General features: G+C 40.3%; 1 protein-coding gene and 1 long non-coding RNA gene across 6 annotated transcripts in view; one reads left to right on the top strand and one right to left on the bottom strand.

The window, feature by feature from the left end:
- The window catches only part of LOC110346697 (uncharacterized), a 45,011-nt gene extending 32,370 nt beyond the window's left edge, over window positions 1-12,641 (bottom strand). The window contains exon 1 of the long non-coding RNA XR_002390900.2: window positions 12,471-12,641. This is a non-coding gene — a long non-coding RNA (uncharacterized LOC110346697). The remainder of the gene's footprint in view (window positions 1-12,470) is intronic.
- A 32-nt stretch (window positions 12,642-12,673) lies between these two features.
- Window positions 12,674-16,377, top strand: part of Alg8 (ALG8 alpha-1,3-glucosyltransferase) — a 30,568-nt gene continuing 26,864 nt past the window's right edge. For 2 of the 5 annotated variants that reach the window (XM_087211341.1, XM_087211342.1), the window contains exon 1: window positions 12,676-12,850. In XM_087211341.1, the coding sequence (XP_087067467.1) occupies window positions 12,756-12,850 (95 nt within the window). In that variant the 5' untranslated portion in view covers window positions 12,676-12,755. Of the gene's footprint in view, window positions 12,851-16,377 lie in introns of all 5 variants that reach the window. The other 3 variants (XM_087211346.1, XM_087211343.1, XM_004869677.4) reach the window with 3 other exon arrangements.

Raw genomic sequence — 16,377 nt, 5'->3', positions numbered from 1 at the left:
CAGTGGGTTTGTTGGACAATGTATTTCAGACTTATTCTCTGGTTCCACATGATGTTTTTCACCTTTGGAAAACGTGTCTGTCCCCCTCTCAGTATCTCCACTTTGAGGTGGAACTGCATTCATTAATGAGGGAATAGAATCAGGGAGATGCTCAGTCGAGAGAAGTTACTATTGATATGCTATCTGGCAAGGGTGAATTTTCAGATTTAAATAGGCAAGCCTGTTGACCAGCATTACTCTTTCACCAGCTAGAGGACCTCCTGTGGATGGCTTGGGCTTCTGTGCTAGTTGATGGTGTACTGATCCAATCTTTGACTCAAATCATGCAAGGGCCAGTAGAAAATTACATGGGTTGCCACCTGCTGCGCAAGAGCAAGGACCCAGGTTCAATCCCCGGTACCAAAAGAAAAAAGAAAAAAAAAGAAAATTACACGGAATTTGTAGTGAGATTACAACAAACTATTAGAAGGCAGATTTCTAATTCCCAGGAAGCAGACATCCTGATTTTACAGCTAGCCGATAAAAATGCTAATCTGGATTGCAAACAGGTGATAAAAATCCTCTTTGTTCCTCTAATGATCTTGGAGCATATATTAAGGCATGCCAAAGTATTGGGTCTCCTTCATACATGAGGCTCTGATGGCTTAAGCCGTCTCCCAACATTTACATGGTATACACAATGATTTAAAATATTTTAATTGTGGAAAAATGAGGCATCTCAGAAAAAAATGTAAAATGAAAGTGATTTCACAAGCTGACCTGAAGCAACCAGGTCAGGCTTCCAAACAAAATAAGTTACGGCCTGGCCTTTGCCCTCATTGCCAAAAAGGCATTTTACTGGGCTAAAGCCTGCCACTCCAAATATGATAAGGATGGTACATTGCTGCCAGGAAAATGGGAATTGGGCCTAAAAAAAAATAGGAAATCCAGGCTAGGGGACTCCAGTCCCTCTGAGTCAGCGGTACCCAGTTCAGACCTGTGCACAAGTACATGGGTGTCTGGAGGGACTTTCTTCCCTCACCTGGGGAACACTCGGGATCTCAGGCTTAGATCTTCCTGCTGCTCAGAAAGTCCACCTGCTGGGAGGTGAGACTCCAGTATCTGTCTCCACAGAAATTCACAGACCTCCGCCACCCTGGAACAGTTGGTTTGATACTTGGGAAATTCTCTCTGACTTTGAAAGGCATTACTGTTATTCGGCTATTATTGATTCTGATTGTACCTCTGAATTGTGTGTTCCTGCTAGCTCCACAAGACTTGGGATAATTGAACAAGGAGATTGTACTGCACGATTGTTGCTCTTGCCTAAACCAAAATTAAATAATGTTAGCTTTAAAAATTCCCAAGAAGCGCAAGGACCCAAGTTCAATCCCCGGTACAAAAAAAAAAAGATAAAAATTCCCAAGAAGGCCGGGGATTTAGCTTAGTGTTTCCGTGGCCTGCCCCCACAAACACAAGGACCTGAGTTTGATCCCCGGTACCAAAAAAAAAAAAATTCCCGAGAAGTTCCTCAGCCAGAAATTCCTCAAGAAGAGATATATTTCACCCAAGAGATTTCCAAAAACCACCCCATATGCAAAATTAAATTGAATGGAAAATTCTTTACAGGGCTGATAGACATGTGTGCGGATGTGTCCATGATCAGCACATGTTTTGGGTTGTCATTTTGGGGGAAAAAAAACAGCTAAAACATCTCTGGTAGGCCCTGGTGCACACACCCCCAATAAGTTTTACAGAACTCCATTCCCCTGCCTTATAAAGGGCCTGATGGTCAATTGGGACATATTTGTCCTTATACAGCTCCCATACCTGTAAATTTATGGGGCAGAGATTTATTTGAAGAATAGAGAGTTGTAGTGACCACTTCATCCCCTGAAACCTCACAGTTCAACAAATGATTTCTAAAATGGGATATGAACTGGGGAAAAGAGTAGGCAACAACTTCAGGGTGGAATGCAGCCTACAGAACAGCAACAAAAAAATAATCACCTTGGGATTGGATATGATCAAAAATTTTTAGTTGGGGCTATTGAAGTTTCTCCACCCAAGGCAGCTTTGCATTAATGGAAATCAAATGACTCCATTCAGGTTGATCAATGGCCCCTAACACAAGAGAAACTAATCATTTTAGAGCAACTTATATTAGAACAATTTAACAAAGGGCATTTAGAACCATCCATTTGCCCTTGGAATACACCTGTCTTTGTTATTCCTAAAAGGTCAGGAAAATGGCGTTTGCCTCAGGATCTAAGGGCAATTTATGTGAGCTTTCGATGCCTGCACTATACCCTGGTTTACCAAATTCAGTAGTGATTCCCCAGAAGCACCCAATTATATTTATAGATTTAAAAGACTGCTTCTTCAACAGTCCTTTGTGGCTGACTGACTGACCCCAATTTGCCTTTGATTGGATTAGGCCTAAACTTGGGATAGCAACTTTTCAATTGCAGAATTTGTATGAAATATTACAGGGAATAGGCCGAAGACCAAGACCAGACCAGGCCACAACAAGCCTTTATTAGGGGACTAGATCTGCCGGGCTGTCTCTGAACAAAGGAGAGACAAAAGCAATATGGCCGGAGCAGGGAGAGTCTTTTATAGAGACTGGGGTGGGGTTTGTAGGGGCTGAGGCAGGGTTGAGTGAGGTAGTGACTAGGGAATGGAGGAGTGGGTGATGTCACTAGATGGTAGGAGGTGAGCGAGTATTAGGTTACTCTCTAGACGGGAACAGGGTCATGCTGGGAAGAAGGGTTTATTCTTTGGTGGGAGCAACCATCTTGGCATGACTTCACACAGGGGAGGGGGCAAGGCACGATAGGAAGAGGGCAGCTGCTATACGTAATAGCTGCTGAGGTAGTGGGAGACCTATCAAATTCTGATCTTAGTTCCCCCAAAAATTAACTCCAGAGGCACAAAAGGAATTACAATTAATACAACAAAGCACATGTAACAGGCAGGTTTTCCATAACAACTCTAACTATCCAGTTCATTTCTTTGTGCTTAACACCCCCCTCATTCACCTACAGGTTTAATAAGACAATGGTATGAGAAATAGGTCTTTCCCATGGAATGGATGGTTGTTTTTATCTAACCAGTTAGTGAAATCTCTACAATTATATCTAGAGCAAATTGCAAAAATAGTTTCCGTGGGACATAATCTTACCTGACAATCATTTGGTGCGGATCCTTATCTCATCATTATCCCGATTGATAAGGCTCGAATGCAGATGGTGCTACAAACTGCTTTATATTGGCAAGTAGCCTTTGGAGATTTCATTGGACAGACAGATAATCATTACCCTAGTGATCCTTTGTTTCAGTTTTTTGCACAACATGAAAATTCTCCCCAAGGTTACTTAATTTCAGCCATTGCAAGGTGCCTAAACTTATTTCACTTATGGCTTATCTAAGGGCCAAGCAGCAATTTAGAGCTCTTCCTTTAGCTATGTGTTTCCTACATCTGGTTTTTCTGCTCAGAGGTCAGAGTTGCTAGCCATTTATTTGTGATTGAAAACTTTCCCTCCCAACCTCTTAATATTTTGAGTGATTCTTCTTATGCAGTTAGTTTGACTCAAAGACTGGAAGGAGCTATGGTCCGCTCTACCTTAGAACCTAAATTATTAAACTTGGTTTTTTTTTTGGTACCTAGGATCAAACTTGGGACCTTGCACTTGAGAAGCAGCCACAGGAACCACTGAGCTAAATCCCTGGCCCTAAACTTATTCTTAAGATTACAAAAGACCATACATCAAAGAACTGCTCCCTTTTATACTGGATATATTTGATCACATACCAATCTTCCCTGACCACCTTGATATAGCAATGCACAAGCAGATCGACTTACAGGATTTCTTGCTGCTTTTGATCAGGGTAAGGAATCACATAGCTATTTCTGTCGCATGAAATATGAAATATTATATCTCCCAACCTGTTAACTGTATGATACACTGAGTTCTTATTCTCTAGAGATCAAAGAATGAGTCCTAGGAACAACGGAGGTTAAAAGTAGGAAGATAGGGACCGGAGATTTAGCTCAGTGGTTCCGCCACCTGCCTTGCAAGTGTAAGGTCCTGAGTTTGATCCCTGGTACCCCCCCCAAAAAAGTAGTTAGATATTTATTGATAGGAAAGCTCCTGAGGGGCAGGAGGGGTCCTGAGTGGGTAGCCCAAGGACCCCACTTTACAGACAAGTTTTATAGGGTGAAACCTATGTGGGTACAATGTGGGGCACAGCCATGAACATCCAATAAGGTTACAAGTATAGTCACTTAGGTAATGGTGGTCCAATTGGGAAGCAAGTCATGCAACAAGTGTGGATGGAAAGAATAAGGATTCTCCTAGGAGGCGGTGGGTCCAGAGGTCTCTGGTCACCCCCAGGGTAGTCAATGCCTATCTATACTTCACTAAGCCCAGTTCTTTGAAGAAGTATGTGGGTCTGGTCATCTTGTCTCCATCTTGAGGCCTGGTTTTCAGCTGATATGGAGCTGTGGTTTGTTTCACCTTTGTCCTGGCCCTCTCAGGGACTTAGCCCTATCTGACTGCCTATAGTATTTTTACCTAGCCCATCTATCTATAATATTTCCACCAGAACTCATCTCAAGCTCAGACATGGCAGATAGGCATGGCCTGTCCTAACTGCCAGCAGATTCCACACCCCAGTCCCCTGAGGGAACTAACCCTTGATGGCTAGCCAGTAATATGATTTGGCAAATGGATGTGATACATGTCCCCTTTTTTGGAAAGTCTCAATTTGTACATGTTTCTATAGATACATTTTTGCACATGGTAATACCACGTGTCACTCTGGTGAGAAAGGGCGCCATGTTCAACAACACTGCTTGTCCACTTTTGCTGCCACGGAAGTGCCCAAAATATTAAGACTGACCTTGGTCCATCATATGTTAATAAATTGATCCAAAAGTTCATTCTTATTTAGAATGTTAAGCATAGTACTGGTATCCCATATAATCCACAAGGACAAGCCATAGTACAAAGAGCCCATGCCACCCTCAAACATTAATTGCTTAAACAATCAAAAGGGGAAAATCAGCTCCCTCCACAACTCCATTTAGATCTAGCTGTTTTGTACTTACTTTTTAAAATCCTGCAGCAGGTTTCACACAATTGCCTGCTATGCTTCATTGGCATATAGATGCCATGGCTAAGACCCAGAAAGAACAAGTACTTTGGAAAGATGTCCAAACAGGTAAATGGAGCAGCCCTGCTGCCTTAATAAACTGGGAGAGAGATTTTGCTTGTGTGCTGACAGATTTCTAAACCTTGTGGCTGCCCTCCTGGAATGTGTGACCATCTTGAAGACCAAGGATAGCACCCCCGCTAAGAGCAATGAGCCAGCTGTGCCTGAGCGAGCCACCTCACCTACTACGACCAACAAGACCAACAAATCCACGGCAAGGTCCAGGACCAAGATGATGCCACCAGAGGGAGAACAAATACAGATTTATGGAAAAAAGTAGGGGGGCAAATTTAAAATGTTCTTTACATTTACAGGTATAAAAGTGCTTTTATTCCTTTTGATTCTAATCACAAAAGATTTCTGTTAATTGACCTACAAAGGTTTTTGACCAGTCTTAGGTACAATTACAAACTTAAAAATCATAAACAGGATGAGTTTGATCCTTGGTAGGTACCAAAAAAAATCATAAAAGGGATATTATAATTCAATTTGGCCAAATATATTTGAGTGCACTCTAGTTTTACACATTAATTGTCTTATATGTTTGTCTGTGTCCAATTGTACAGCTGTTTTGTTTGAGCTCAGTTTGTTTTTTGAGGTTTTTTTTTTTTTGGTACTGGGGATCAAACTCAGGACCTTGCGCTTTCGAGGCAGGTGACAGAACGACTGAGCTAAATCCCTGGCCCTGAGCTCAATTTGTTTTCCTTTTTTCCTCTTTCCTTTTCACCTTTTGAAAATTTTTCTTAAAAGGTATTCACCTATTATTAAATTGGCTTACAGGTAAATGTTATTAAGTTAGGTTTTGTTTGTTTGGTTTTTTTGGTACTGGGGATTGAACTTGGGACCTTGTGCTTGTAAGGCAGGCACTGGAACCACTGAGCTAAATCCTCGGCCCAGTGTTATTAAGTTAAAGGCATGCGCTTCTTTCCCCAGGTTGCTAGCTGATCAAAGTGACATCAAGATTTGTTTTACAAAAGTAATGTGTATTGTCACTTACTTGCAATAAGCAAATTACAATAAGCAGTTATAAAAACTTTAAAAATAATTTTTTTTTGGTTTGTCAAAGTAAATAGAGACCCTTGGGTTTGGAGAGACTGTTAAACGGGACTCCCTTTGGTGAATAAAGAAGCAGCTGACCAGAAAATAATTATTTTGGTCTTAATTCACTAATGGGACCCCCAATAATTTTCATAACCTTATGAGAGACAACACCCCTATAAACATTGTCTTGATATGTTATTATAAATCAATTACATTGGTTATAATCTAAGTTTAAGAACTAAATACATTATTATAAAATGTTTACATTGGTTAAGCTCTAAATATATTATAAAATGTTTACATTGGTTAAGTTCTAAATATGTTATTGTGATATGTCTACATTGGTCATCATCAAAAGATTAATTTCTGTGGGATGAACAAAAAGGTGTTATTAGAAAGATGCTTTTGGTACCAAACTACATTGAAGGACATAAGGTTTTATATAATTGTGATACTTATTACTGCTACTTCTCTGGTATACAAAATGTATTCATGTTCTCTAATTGTACAAGTCTTCCAACATATTGTTAATGGTAATAACCTCCTTTTTTTTTTTTTTTTTTTTTTTTTTGGTACCGGAGATCAAACTCTGGTCCTTGCGCTTGCGAAGCAGGTGGCAGAACCACTGAGCTAAATCCCTGGCCCAGTAACCTCCTTTTGATTCCAATATTTGCCTTTCTCTTACGCTCCAGCCACCTTTGATAATAGGCACACTTGTTGGTTGACATATTTTCCTTAGATGACATCCTGTCAAAAAATATCTACTTAGGTAAGAGGCTTTTTCATGTGTTGTTTTGGGGGGAGTGAGTATGTTTAACAATGGCTATTTTATACTAAGATACACATTTAAGTGCATTACAAAGATAATAGCATGACTGTCATGCCAAACTATTATGTTCTTCATTTAAAGCCTTTTTATGTTAACATTCTACAGGGATTCAACCACTAGAACCATGATTGGCAATAATAACAATCTTCTAACTATATTTTTTATTCCAAAATGCTTAATATCCAGGTAAAATTATAATAGTCGAATTCACTATTCCTATTACGATGCTAATGTTATTGATGTCTTCTAGGTGTTCAACAACTAAAGTTTAGAGACCAGAACTAGAAAGGTAACTGGGCTAAGAAGACAGCCAACATTTTGGCCCTGGCCCTCCAAGGTCAACAACAATAATAAAAAGATCCAGGACATGAGGGAACCTTCTCCAAGATCCTGCATCTTTGGTGAGTCACCCAACCTGCTGAGCAGGGAGGCTGCTGGACACCAAAACAGTAAGATTCAACAAAAAAGTGTGCCAAAGGAATGTCACCTGGAGGAAAAAAATCTCCCATGCTTTCGCAGAAAGCAACATAGTCCAGCAAGGCCGCCACATAACCTGACAGCTGACACTGACAGAGGAGATAAGAGGCTCTATGCATGGTTCCAAGAAAATGCCTGAGGAGATTTAATTGACCTTGTTAGATAGTAAGAGGTTAATTTTATGTAATATAGGTCTCAACATAATTTGGTCTTTTTTTTGGTATCGGGGATCGAACTCGGGTCTTTGCGCTTACGCAGCAGGCAGCAAAACTGCTGAACTAAATCCCCGGCCCCTAACTTGGTCTTAAACACCCAGTAGAAAAGTATAACTAAAGATAAAATATATGCAAATTCAACAAGAGTTTTAAGTCTTTTAGCTAAAATTGTTTTTAAAAAAATTATTAATTTTTAATCTTTTTACAGCCAAAATTAAGAAAAATTATGAAAAAAATATATATCTGACATATAGATAATCTCCATTTAGTAGAGGGTCTACGAGTCAACAAGTTACATTCACTATTTTAGTCCCTTAAAAACAGTTTCTAGGGTTAGCCCAGTGATTCCACCACCTGCCTCGCAAGCACAAGGTCCTGAGTTCGATCCCCAGTACCAAAAAAAAAAGTTTCTAAACATGCTTCTTTTCCCAAACTACCCTTTTTATTTTTAGTGCTCATACTTTGACTATGCATGCTGTAATCTCTTTTTAAAATTTTCTTTTGCGGGGCCAGAGATTTAGCTCAGTGGTTCCACCGCCTGCCTCGCAAGCGCAGGGATCCGAGTTTGATGCCCGGTGCCAAAAAAAAAAATTTTTTTTCTTTTGCTTATTCTTTCCTATAGACTGCCAAATTCCAAGTGATCATACAGATAATATCAACAACAAATATGCTAGACACTGCTTTACCAATATCCATCAGATGTAATTTATAAAGACGGTTTTCATTGCTAATTTATAACATGGTTTTCATTTAAGGCCCATTACATTAGCTCCCTAGAAGAGGCTCCTGTCTGTGGTCTTCCCTACATCAACCCTTCTCAGCTTGAAGCAGTTGGATGAAACCTGCGCCTCTTCTCCCCTAACCGCAGTTGGGGACAGCCCTTTGAAAAAGAGATTATAGACAGCTGAGCCAGTCAAACACACTACAGTCCTCACAATACGTAGGGACAAGCCATTTTGTGCTCACTTTTCCCTAAAAGCACATTTGCATAAAACAAAAAAAGGGAGGGGGGAGATATGTCAGGAGGAATTCTACATGATTTGGCAGAAAAATCATTTCACAATTAAATGATTTTAGGGCCTAGTTTCCTGCCTACAGGTCAGCTACAGCATGTTGAGACATAACTCTGTTTTCGCCTGTGGTCACAGCTAGACCTCAATGGTCCAGTGATGCTGTGATGCTCCAGGACAAGATTACACCAAGTGAAGATATCCTGGGGAGGAACAAAATCTTCATGGCCATAGTTCCTCATTGTTCTAGGATTTTCACTGCTGCTGGCCTTTGAGTCACCTTTTACATTTGTTTCTCCTAATGTACTGAATAAAGGTGTGGGGTCTTTCATCTTTGGTGGTCAGAGCAGCACTGACCAGGCCCAAAGCTCAGCTTCTTCTCTAACTCTCATTTTTTCTATCTTTTCTGTCTAATAAGTTAATTCACCTTGTGCTGTTGTGGCTTGGAGGAGACTAGGTCTTTCTGCAGAGGTTCTAGTAATGTCCTCTTTCCCTGTTTCCTACAAACAGCTACTTCATAGATTTTAAAAAAGAAAAAGAAAAACACCCTTTTGTCTTTAGACATACAAACCAACTACTTATAGAATAGCTAAAAAACACATGAAAAATTCCTGGAACGTTTGGTTTTTTTGTTGTTGTTTTGCTTTTTTCACAAAGTTCTTTTTTCCTTTGAGATTATAATGAACATGGTCAAACCACAAGTAAGGTCAGAAGCAGGTCGGAAAATACTTCAAAGCGTCTAAGATCATTAAATATGGCTGATTCCTAACAATATGTACAAAAACATAAATGCAAATAAAAATATAAACAAATTATTCTTTTAAAAATACTTTGAAGGAAAAAAGCAGAGCCTTAGAAATTTTAGTTCTTTTTTCCTCCCCAGTTGCAAATTCATATTGTGGTTTGGTGGTGGAAGACACCTCCTGACATCCACAGGTGGTGCTACCTGTGGTAGGCAGGTGGGGCTCTCCACTCCAAGGTGACTATGTTTAGATTCTGAGACAAGAAGTGGAGGATGAATAGGTCACAGTGACATTTTTAAGTTTACCTTTTCTTTTTTTGTTGTCTAGTTATCCTCACCAATCTTCTGCTTTTTGGTGTCAACATCATCAACCTTATCATCTTCCAATGCCCATTTGCCCATAGCTGCTTCAGCCTGCTCATCTCCATCCTGTACCTCCCCACCTTTGTCCTCTACTTCACTGTTGGCCTCCTGCTCCCCATTTTCCTCATTAGTGTTCCCCTTAGAAGGATGTCACTTCCATTTTCAGCCTCCTCCACAACTTCCTTCTTCATTATTTTTTTAAGTCGTTACTTTTTATTTTGAAGGATTTGTCAAACTCTTCACATCACGGAGAGTTTCCAAGATTAATAAGAAGCAGTTTTTCATGAAATGCTTCAAAGTGAACAAGTTCTCACCCTACCTTAGTCACTTTTTGCCTTCCTGGGACAAAAATAACCAACACCTGCAACTTAAGCAGGGAGAGGTTTATTCTGGTTTATGTATTAAAAGTCCTTGCATGGTTGGGCTGCCTGGTAGAAGGGCCTAGGTGGAAGAAAGCTGCTCACCTCACATTGGACTGACAAAGAGCAGAATAAAGGGAAGAGCTGGTGAAGGAGATAAACCCTTCTAAACTACACCCCCAGTAACCTCTCTCCCCCAACTACAGCCTGCCTCCCAACAGCAAATTGGTTATACTACTTCCATCATCCAGTCACCTTCCCAGAGTCCAGCCTATGAGTGCATAAGGCTTGGGGAATACATCTAGATATTCCACCCTTGGGGATTTCTTCTCAAAGTAAAGTCTTCCACTTTTTTTTTCTTTTGGTACCAGGGATCAGACTCAGGACCTTGCACTTGTGAGGCGGGTGAGACACCACTGAGCTAAATCCCTGGCCCAAGTCTTGCACTTTTGCAAGACAAAGGATGGGTCTTGCTGTTTTCTGACATGCCCTCAAGCCATTTTTCCTATTGTCCTGTTGCAAAGTACTTGTGAGGCAGGAGATGAGGGCATGGCAAAGCAGCTGGACCTGTTAGTCACAGAGATGCAGAACATGCATAGAAAAACTGCTACCAGCCCTGTATCTAGGACCAATCAGAGAGTGTTATCTTCAATTCTTATGAAAAATCAAGCAGAGTATACTTCTTTTCCTATTAGATGGTTGGTATCAATCTCTGCATGGATAATACCGAGAGATTGTGAATTCAGTTTTGGATATATTGAATTTGATGTGTGTGGTAAACACAATGGCCAAAGATATCCATGTCCTAAACCATGGAACCTGTAAATATCATTTTATGTGGAAAAGAGACTTTGCAGATGTGACTGAATTAAGAATCTTGAGATGGGGATTACCCTACATTATCCAAGTGCGCCCTAAATAAAATCTCAAATGTCCTTAAAAGAAGGAAGCAGAGAGAGATTTTCCTCCCAGAGGAACACTTGACTACAAAAAAGTAAGATTGGGAGGATGGAACCAAGAGTTTGGAATGTTGTGAAGAAGAGACCAAGGAACACAGACAAAGTTCTAAACGCTGAAAAGGGCAGGAAAACAGATTCTTTCCTCAGAGTCTCCAGAAGGAACCAAGTCTAATGACATCTGACTTTAACTCAAAGAGACCTTCAGACTTTTAGTCTACAGAATTGCTTGTTTGGTTTTTTTTGGTACCAGGGATGAAACTTGGGTCCTTGCGCTTGCACAGCAGGCAGCGAAACCACTGAGCTAAATCCCCGGCCCTATAGAACTGTTAAAAGAATAAATTTGTGTTGTTTTCAGCTATTAAATTTGTGGTAATTTGTTACAGCAGCAATAGGAAACTAGTGCTGAAATGCTTTGAAACATTTAAGAGGACTGGAGGTGTAAGCTCAGTGGTAGAGGTTTTGCCTAGCATGTGTGAGGCCTAGGTTTGATGTCCAGCACTACCAGGAAGAAGGAAGAAGGAAGAAGGAAGGAGGAAAAAAAAGAGATGTCAGGCAGGCAGGTGGAGATAAGAGATTGGAGGTGAGAGAAAAGGGCTGGGCTTGAGATATAAATTTGACCATCATATATATGTGGATGGCAGAGGAAGCTGGGGGAGAGCATAAGCACATATTAGCAGCTACTTCTTGTGCATATTTCAGCAAGGTACTTAACTTCTCTGACACATTATTAAGCATTTATTTTGTCCTGGCAATTTACATGCATTTCTTAATCCTTACAACCACTCTAAATGTTAGAAATCCATTTTTATCTCTTAGTTACAAAAAAAAACCCCTGAATTTAATCTGTCCAAGATCACACAGCACAAGCAAAACAAAATTAATCTCATTGCTTGAGACTCAGTTCTTGTAGCTCGAGTACCAAAAACACTGATGTGGTCTAAGAATTTGTAAGACCTACCTACTGAACTTTAACAAGATCCCCAGGTTATCTGTACATCAAGTGTAAGAAGTAGTAGACTGCAGCCCGCCTCCAGAGTGGGTTCTACTCAGGCAGGTGCAGCGCAGAGAACCTTACTCAGCATCCTAGCAACACATAACGGTTTCTACCTCTGTATCTCTGCTCCTGCCTTTCTCCACTTGGATTTCATATTTCACTTCAGGCACCCACAATGGCACTTCCGCAATATTCTCACGTACTTTATGTACTGCAACCAACAGATAACTGTCTCCTCCCCTAGCACTTTGAGCGTCTCTAGCATAAGACAGAATTTTTTCTCACCTGAGTATGCAGACGACCAGCCACAATTTGAATGGAAGTATGTATTAGAAAATAAATCTGCCGCCAGAGGCCCGCGCGCAGGCGCAGTAACGGCCTCCCAGGCTTGGCTCAAAACTAGCGGTGAAGAGATAGTGGGCGGCAAGTTTAAACGCCTCAACACAGCCATACCGACTGAGGGGCAGAGCGCATGCGCCTATTTCGCGGGCTCCACCTCAAAGATCCTTCTCCGCATGTGCGGAAGCTCAGCTGTGGCTCAATTGGTTGAAAACGCGCAGTGCTACAGTGATGGCGGCGCTCGGAACTGTAAGGGGTAGTAGCAGTTGGTTTTCGGCTTTGGCGCTCGGGGTGACTCTTCTCAAATGCCTTCTCATTCCCACCTAGTAAGGACTGCACGACCCTGGGCTCCGGGGGTGACCATGGGGGTGTCAGGGCGGGAGAAGGATGTGTCGATATTCCCAAAAGTGAGGAGGAAAGGGAAGTTTAGGTTGTGTAGGCGCCACTCTGCCTTTACTAAGCTTCCCGCTGCGCGGGTTGTAACTTGACCTGAGAAGTAGAATATAGCCCTGGCTAGCCACGTTCTGTCCTAGCGCTTTTTGACTTGAGGCAAGTCACTTTAAGGTTTCTGCGGCTCAGGTCCTCATCTTTCATTTGCAAATGAAAAAACCCTCATCCCAGCCTTTCTCAGCCGGTATTAAGAGTTGTAGGTGGCACCATATGGAGATACGATAGTGAGCAAGACATTTCTGGATCTCGTCCTCCGTGGAATTGATGGGAGCACACAAACAGGAAAGTTTCAGGCTGTATTAAGACCTATAAAGGATCAGGGCGTGGTAGCGCACTGTAATCCCCGCACTGTTCAAGATTGAGGCAGGAGAATCATGAGTTAGAGCCCACTCTGGGCAATTTATCGGTTTAGAGAGATCCTGTCTCAAAAAGAAAAAGAGAGACCTATAAAGGAAATGAGAATGACTACATGCAGGGTTTGTAGAAGGTGAGGTTTGAGTTAAAATCCAAAGTATGAAAAAGAATAAGCAATATGAAAAGGAGTTCATGCATAGGAAAGAGTAAGTGCAAAGGCCGTATGGTAGAAAAGAACTCAAGAGTATTCTAGGAACAGAGTGGCCCCATGGATGAAGAGCAGTAAAGTTATAAAGACCATGGTTAGATTGTGTGAAAATGAATGAAGGTCTGAGAATGAAAGCGCGGGAACAAGGAACTACCACGAAGTTATGTAGTTTCTGCCTTCTCTTCATTGTTCCTTAGTCTTGTATTTTTTTTTAATCCTCATTCTTTTTCTCCATTCTCTCCAGGCCCTCCTTCCTAGCTCAGGGTTTAGTTTATGGCACTCTTCTCATGCAAGCTCTTGATGATCTCTTATACATTTTTGTGTTTTTTTTGGTACTGGGGATGGAACTTGGGACCTTGCGCTTGTGAGGCAAGCAGTGGAACCACTGAGCTAAATCCCCGGCCCTCTTGATGATCTCTTGTTGGGTGTGAAAGAGCTGTTATGTATAGAATGTATGTCCAAACTGATTATATAAGCCTTTTAATATAAAGGTTCAGTAAAGTAACATGCAGACGCGGGAAAAGAAGGGATTGGTCAATTTGAAAAGGGGGTATTGAACAGCAGAAAGTATAGCTGAAGAGTAGGAAACATCTTTCTGTTTTAAAATAAATTGGAAAGAGCATTCTAAAATGTAAGAAATTCCTTACACAGAATGAAAGGGAACCTTTTTGTTTTAAAAATATAAGTCTGTATGAGATGATGTTTCTTACTTCAGTTGCTGCAGCCTAGAAATGTATTCTCAGGGTTATTATTTTAAATTCTACCTTTGGTCCAAAATTAAGAATGTACTTGACCTAGGATAGGTTCCTAATTGAACCCTCATTATCAGTCTAGCTTTTTATTAATCTATCTGTTACATTGCAGCCAAAGTTCATGCATAATGACTACATCATATAAATGAAGTTTCAGTCGATGGTGGACCACACATCAGTAGTGCTATAAAATTATATCATCTAGTCATGTCATAACTATCCCAGTTGTGTCAGTTTGCTCTTTGATAATTGCACTGAGAAATCACCTAAGGATGCATTTCTTAGAAAGTGTCCTGTTATTAAGCTGTTTGGCATTGTCTCTAGCTTTTTAGAGGGTTTTTTGTTGTTGTTGCTTTATTTTGAGACTGGGTGCCGCTACGTAGTTCATATTATTTTTGAACTCAATATACAGTATAGCCCAGGCTGGCCTCCAACCTCTTGGCTGTACTCTGGCCTCAGACTCTCAAATGGTGGGCTTACAGGTGTGCATGGCCACACCTGGCTTTCTGGTTTTGCTTTTTTTCAAAGACTGTTTGTTTCAGCAAATTAAAATTATTTTTATTCTTCCCTTATTCAGCAGTTACAAAAAAGAACTCCTGGGGCTGGGGATTTAGCTCAGTGGTTATGCTGCCTGCCTCGAAAGCGCAAGGACACAAGTTCAATCCCCGGTACAAAAAAAAAACAACAACAAAAAACTGCTGGTACTACAAGCTTGAAGTTCTCTCTCTCTCTTTTTTTTTTTTTTTTTTTTGGTACCAGGGATCAAACTCAGGTCCTTGTGCTTGCGCAGCAGGTGACAAAACCACTGAGCTAAATCCCTGGCTCTCTCTCTTTGATGTATGTTTTTGCCATGCCATTATGAATTTTTTTATTTGGGTTTCTTTTTGAGACATGGTCTTGCAATATAGTTCAAACTGGCTTTAAATTCACTGTTGTAGACTAGGCTGGCCTCAAACTAGTGGTGATCCTCCTGCTGAGATTACAGGCCTTTGCCATCACAAAGTGAAGTCTCTTAACAGTTTCTAAGAAGAAATTTTTTTAAAAAATCAACAACCTTCCCAAAAAAGACGGAAGGAAATTAATGTAGCACAGCTAAGAAAACTCCCTCAAATCTTCTAAATGCTGTATTCAAAAAAGTTTAAAAGTTGCTACGAAATAGGAATGATCAGAGAATAGAGAACTTAAAAGTAGAAAATATAATCAAAATTAAAATTTAAAAAGGACAAATTGAGCAAATTTAGCAAAGTATGAGAGAAAAACTAAGAATTATCTTTTTAGAAAAAGGAACAGAGGGCAGAGATAAATAATAACATTTTTGAAGACACTTGAGTGCGAATTCTAAAGATTAAAAACAAGAAACAGTTTCCAGAGATGAAGGGAAAAATAAATGATTGAGATTTCTCAACATCAACATATACTAGAAGAGAAGGGAAGGGAGGGGAAGGGAATAAAAAAATGAATTAAGATGTGTGATATACATGTACCAACTCCCCATGATGAATATAATCATGAGGTGGGGGGGAATGGGGTAAAGTAAAATAAAATTTATTTTAAAAACTGTAATCATTATATCCTGCAAACATGTACTAATAAAAATTAAAGTTAAAAAAACCAATGAACAAGATCTTAAAATTCTGAAAGTAATTTTCAGCCTAGACTCCATATACAGTCAAGTAAAATACTGTACATAAGCACAGATCATTAACAGTAAATCTCACTGAATTTTTGCAAAATGAATCTGTCTGTAAATAGCATCTAGGTCAATATGCAGAGTTTTATCAGAAGCCCTTTATACTTTTCTAGTTACTTCTCTGTCTCTGACCCTACTCTACCAAAAGTATTGGTATTCTGACTTTTAGCTCCTTAGGTTGAATTTTGCCCATTTTTGAGGTTAATACAAAAGGAATCATTCAACACATTCTCTTAGATCTAGTTTCTGTCAGTCAATGTTGAATTTATATGTTGTTGCATATAATTATAGGGTTTTTTGTCACTATATAGCAGCAGTTCTCAAGCCTTTTTGGTCAGTATTCCTTAGTCTCTTAAAAATCATTGAGGTGGGTGTGGTGGCTAATGCAGGAGGATTGCT

The sequence above is a fragment of the Heterocephalus glaber genome, unplaced genomic scaffold (assembly GCF_053883595.1).
Source record: "Heterocephalus glaber isolate CG9 unplaced genomic scaffold, H.glaber_assembly_v1.0 deba00001428, whole genome shotgun sequence".
Lineage (NCBI taxonomy): Eukaryota > Metazoa > Chordata > Mammalia > Rodentia > Bathyergidae > Heterocephalus > Heterocephalus glaber.
Note: the sequence above shows the minus strand (reverse complement) of the source record. Positions and strands in the feature narration are given on the sequence as shown.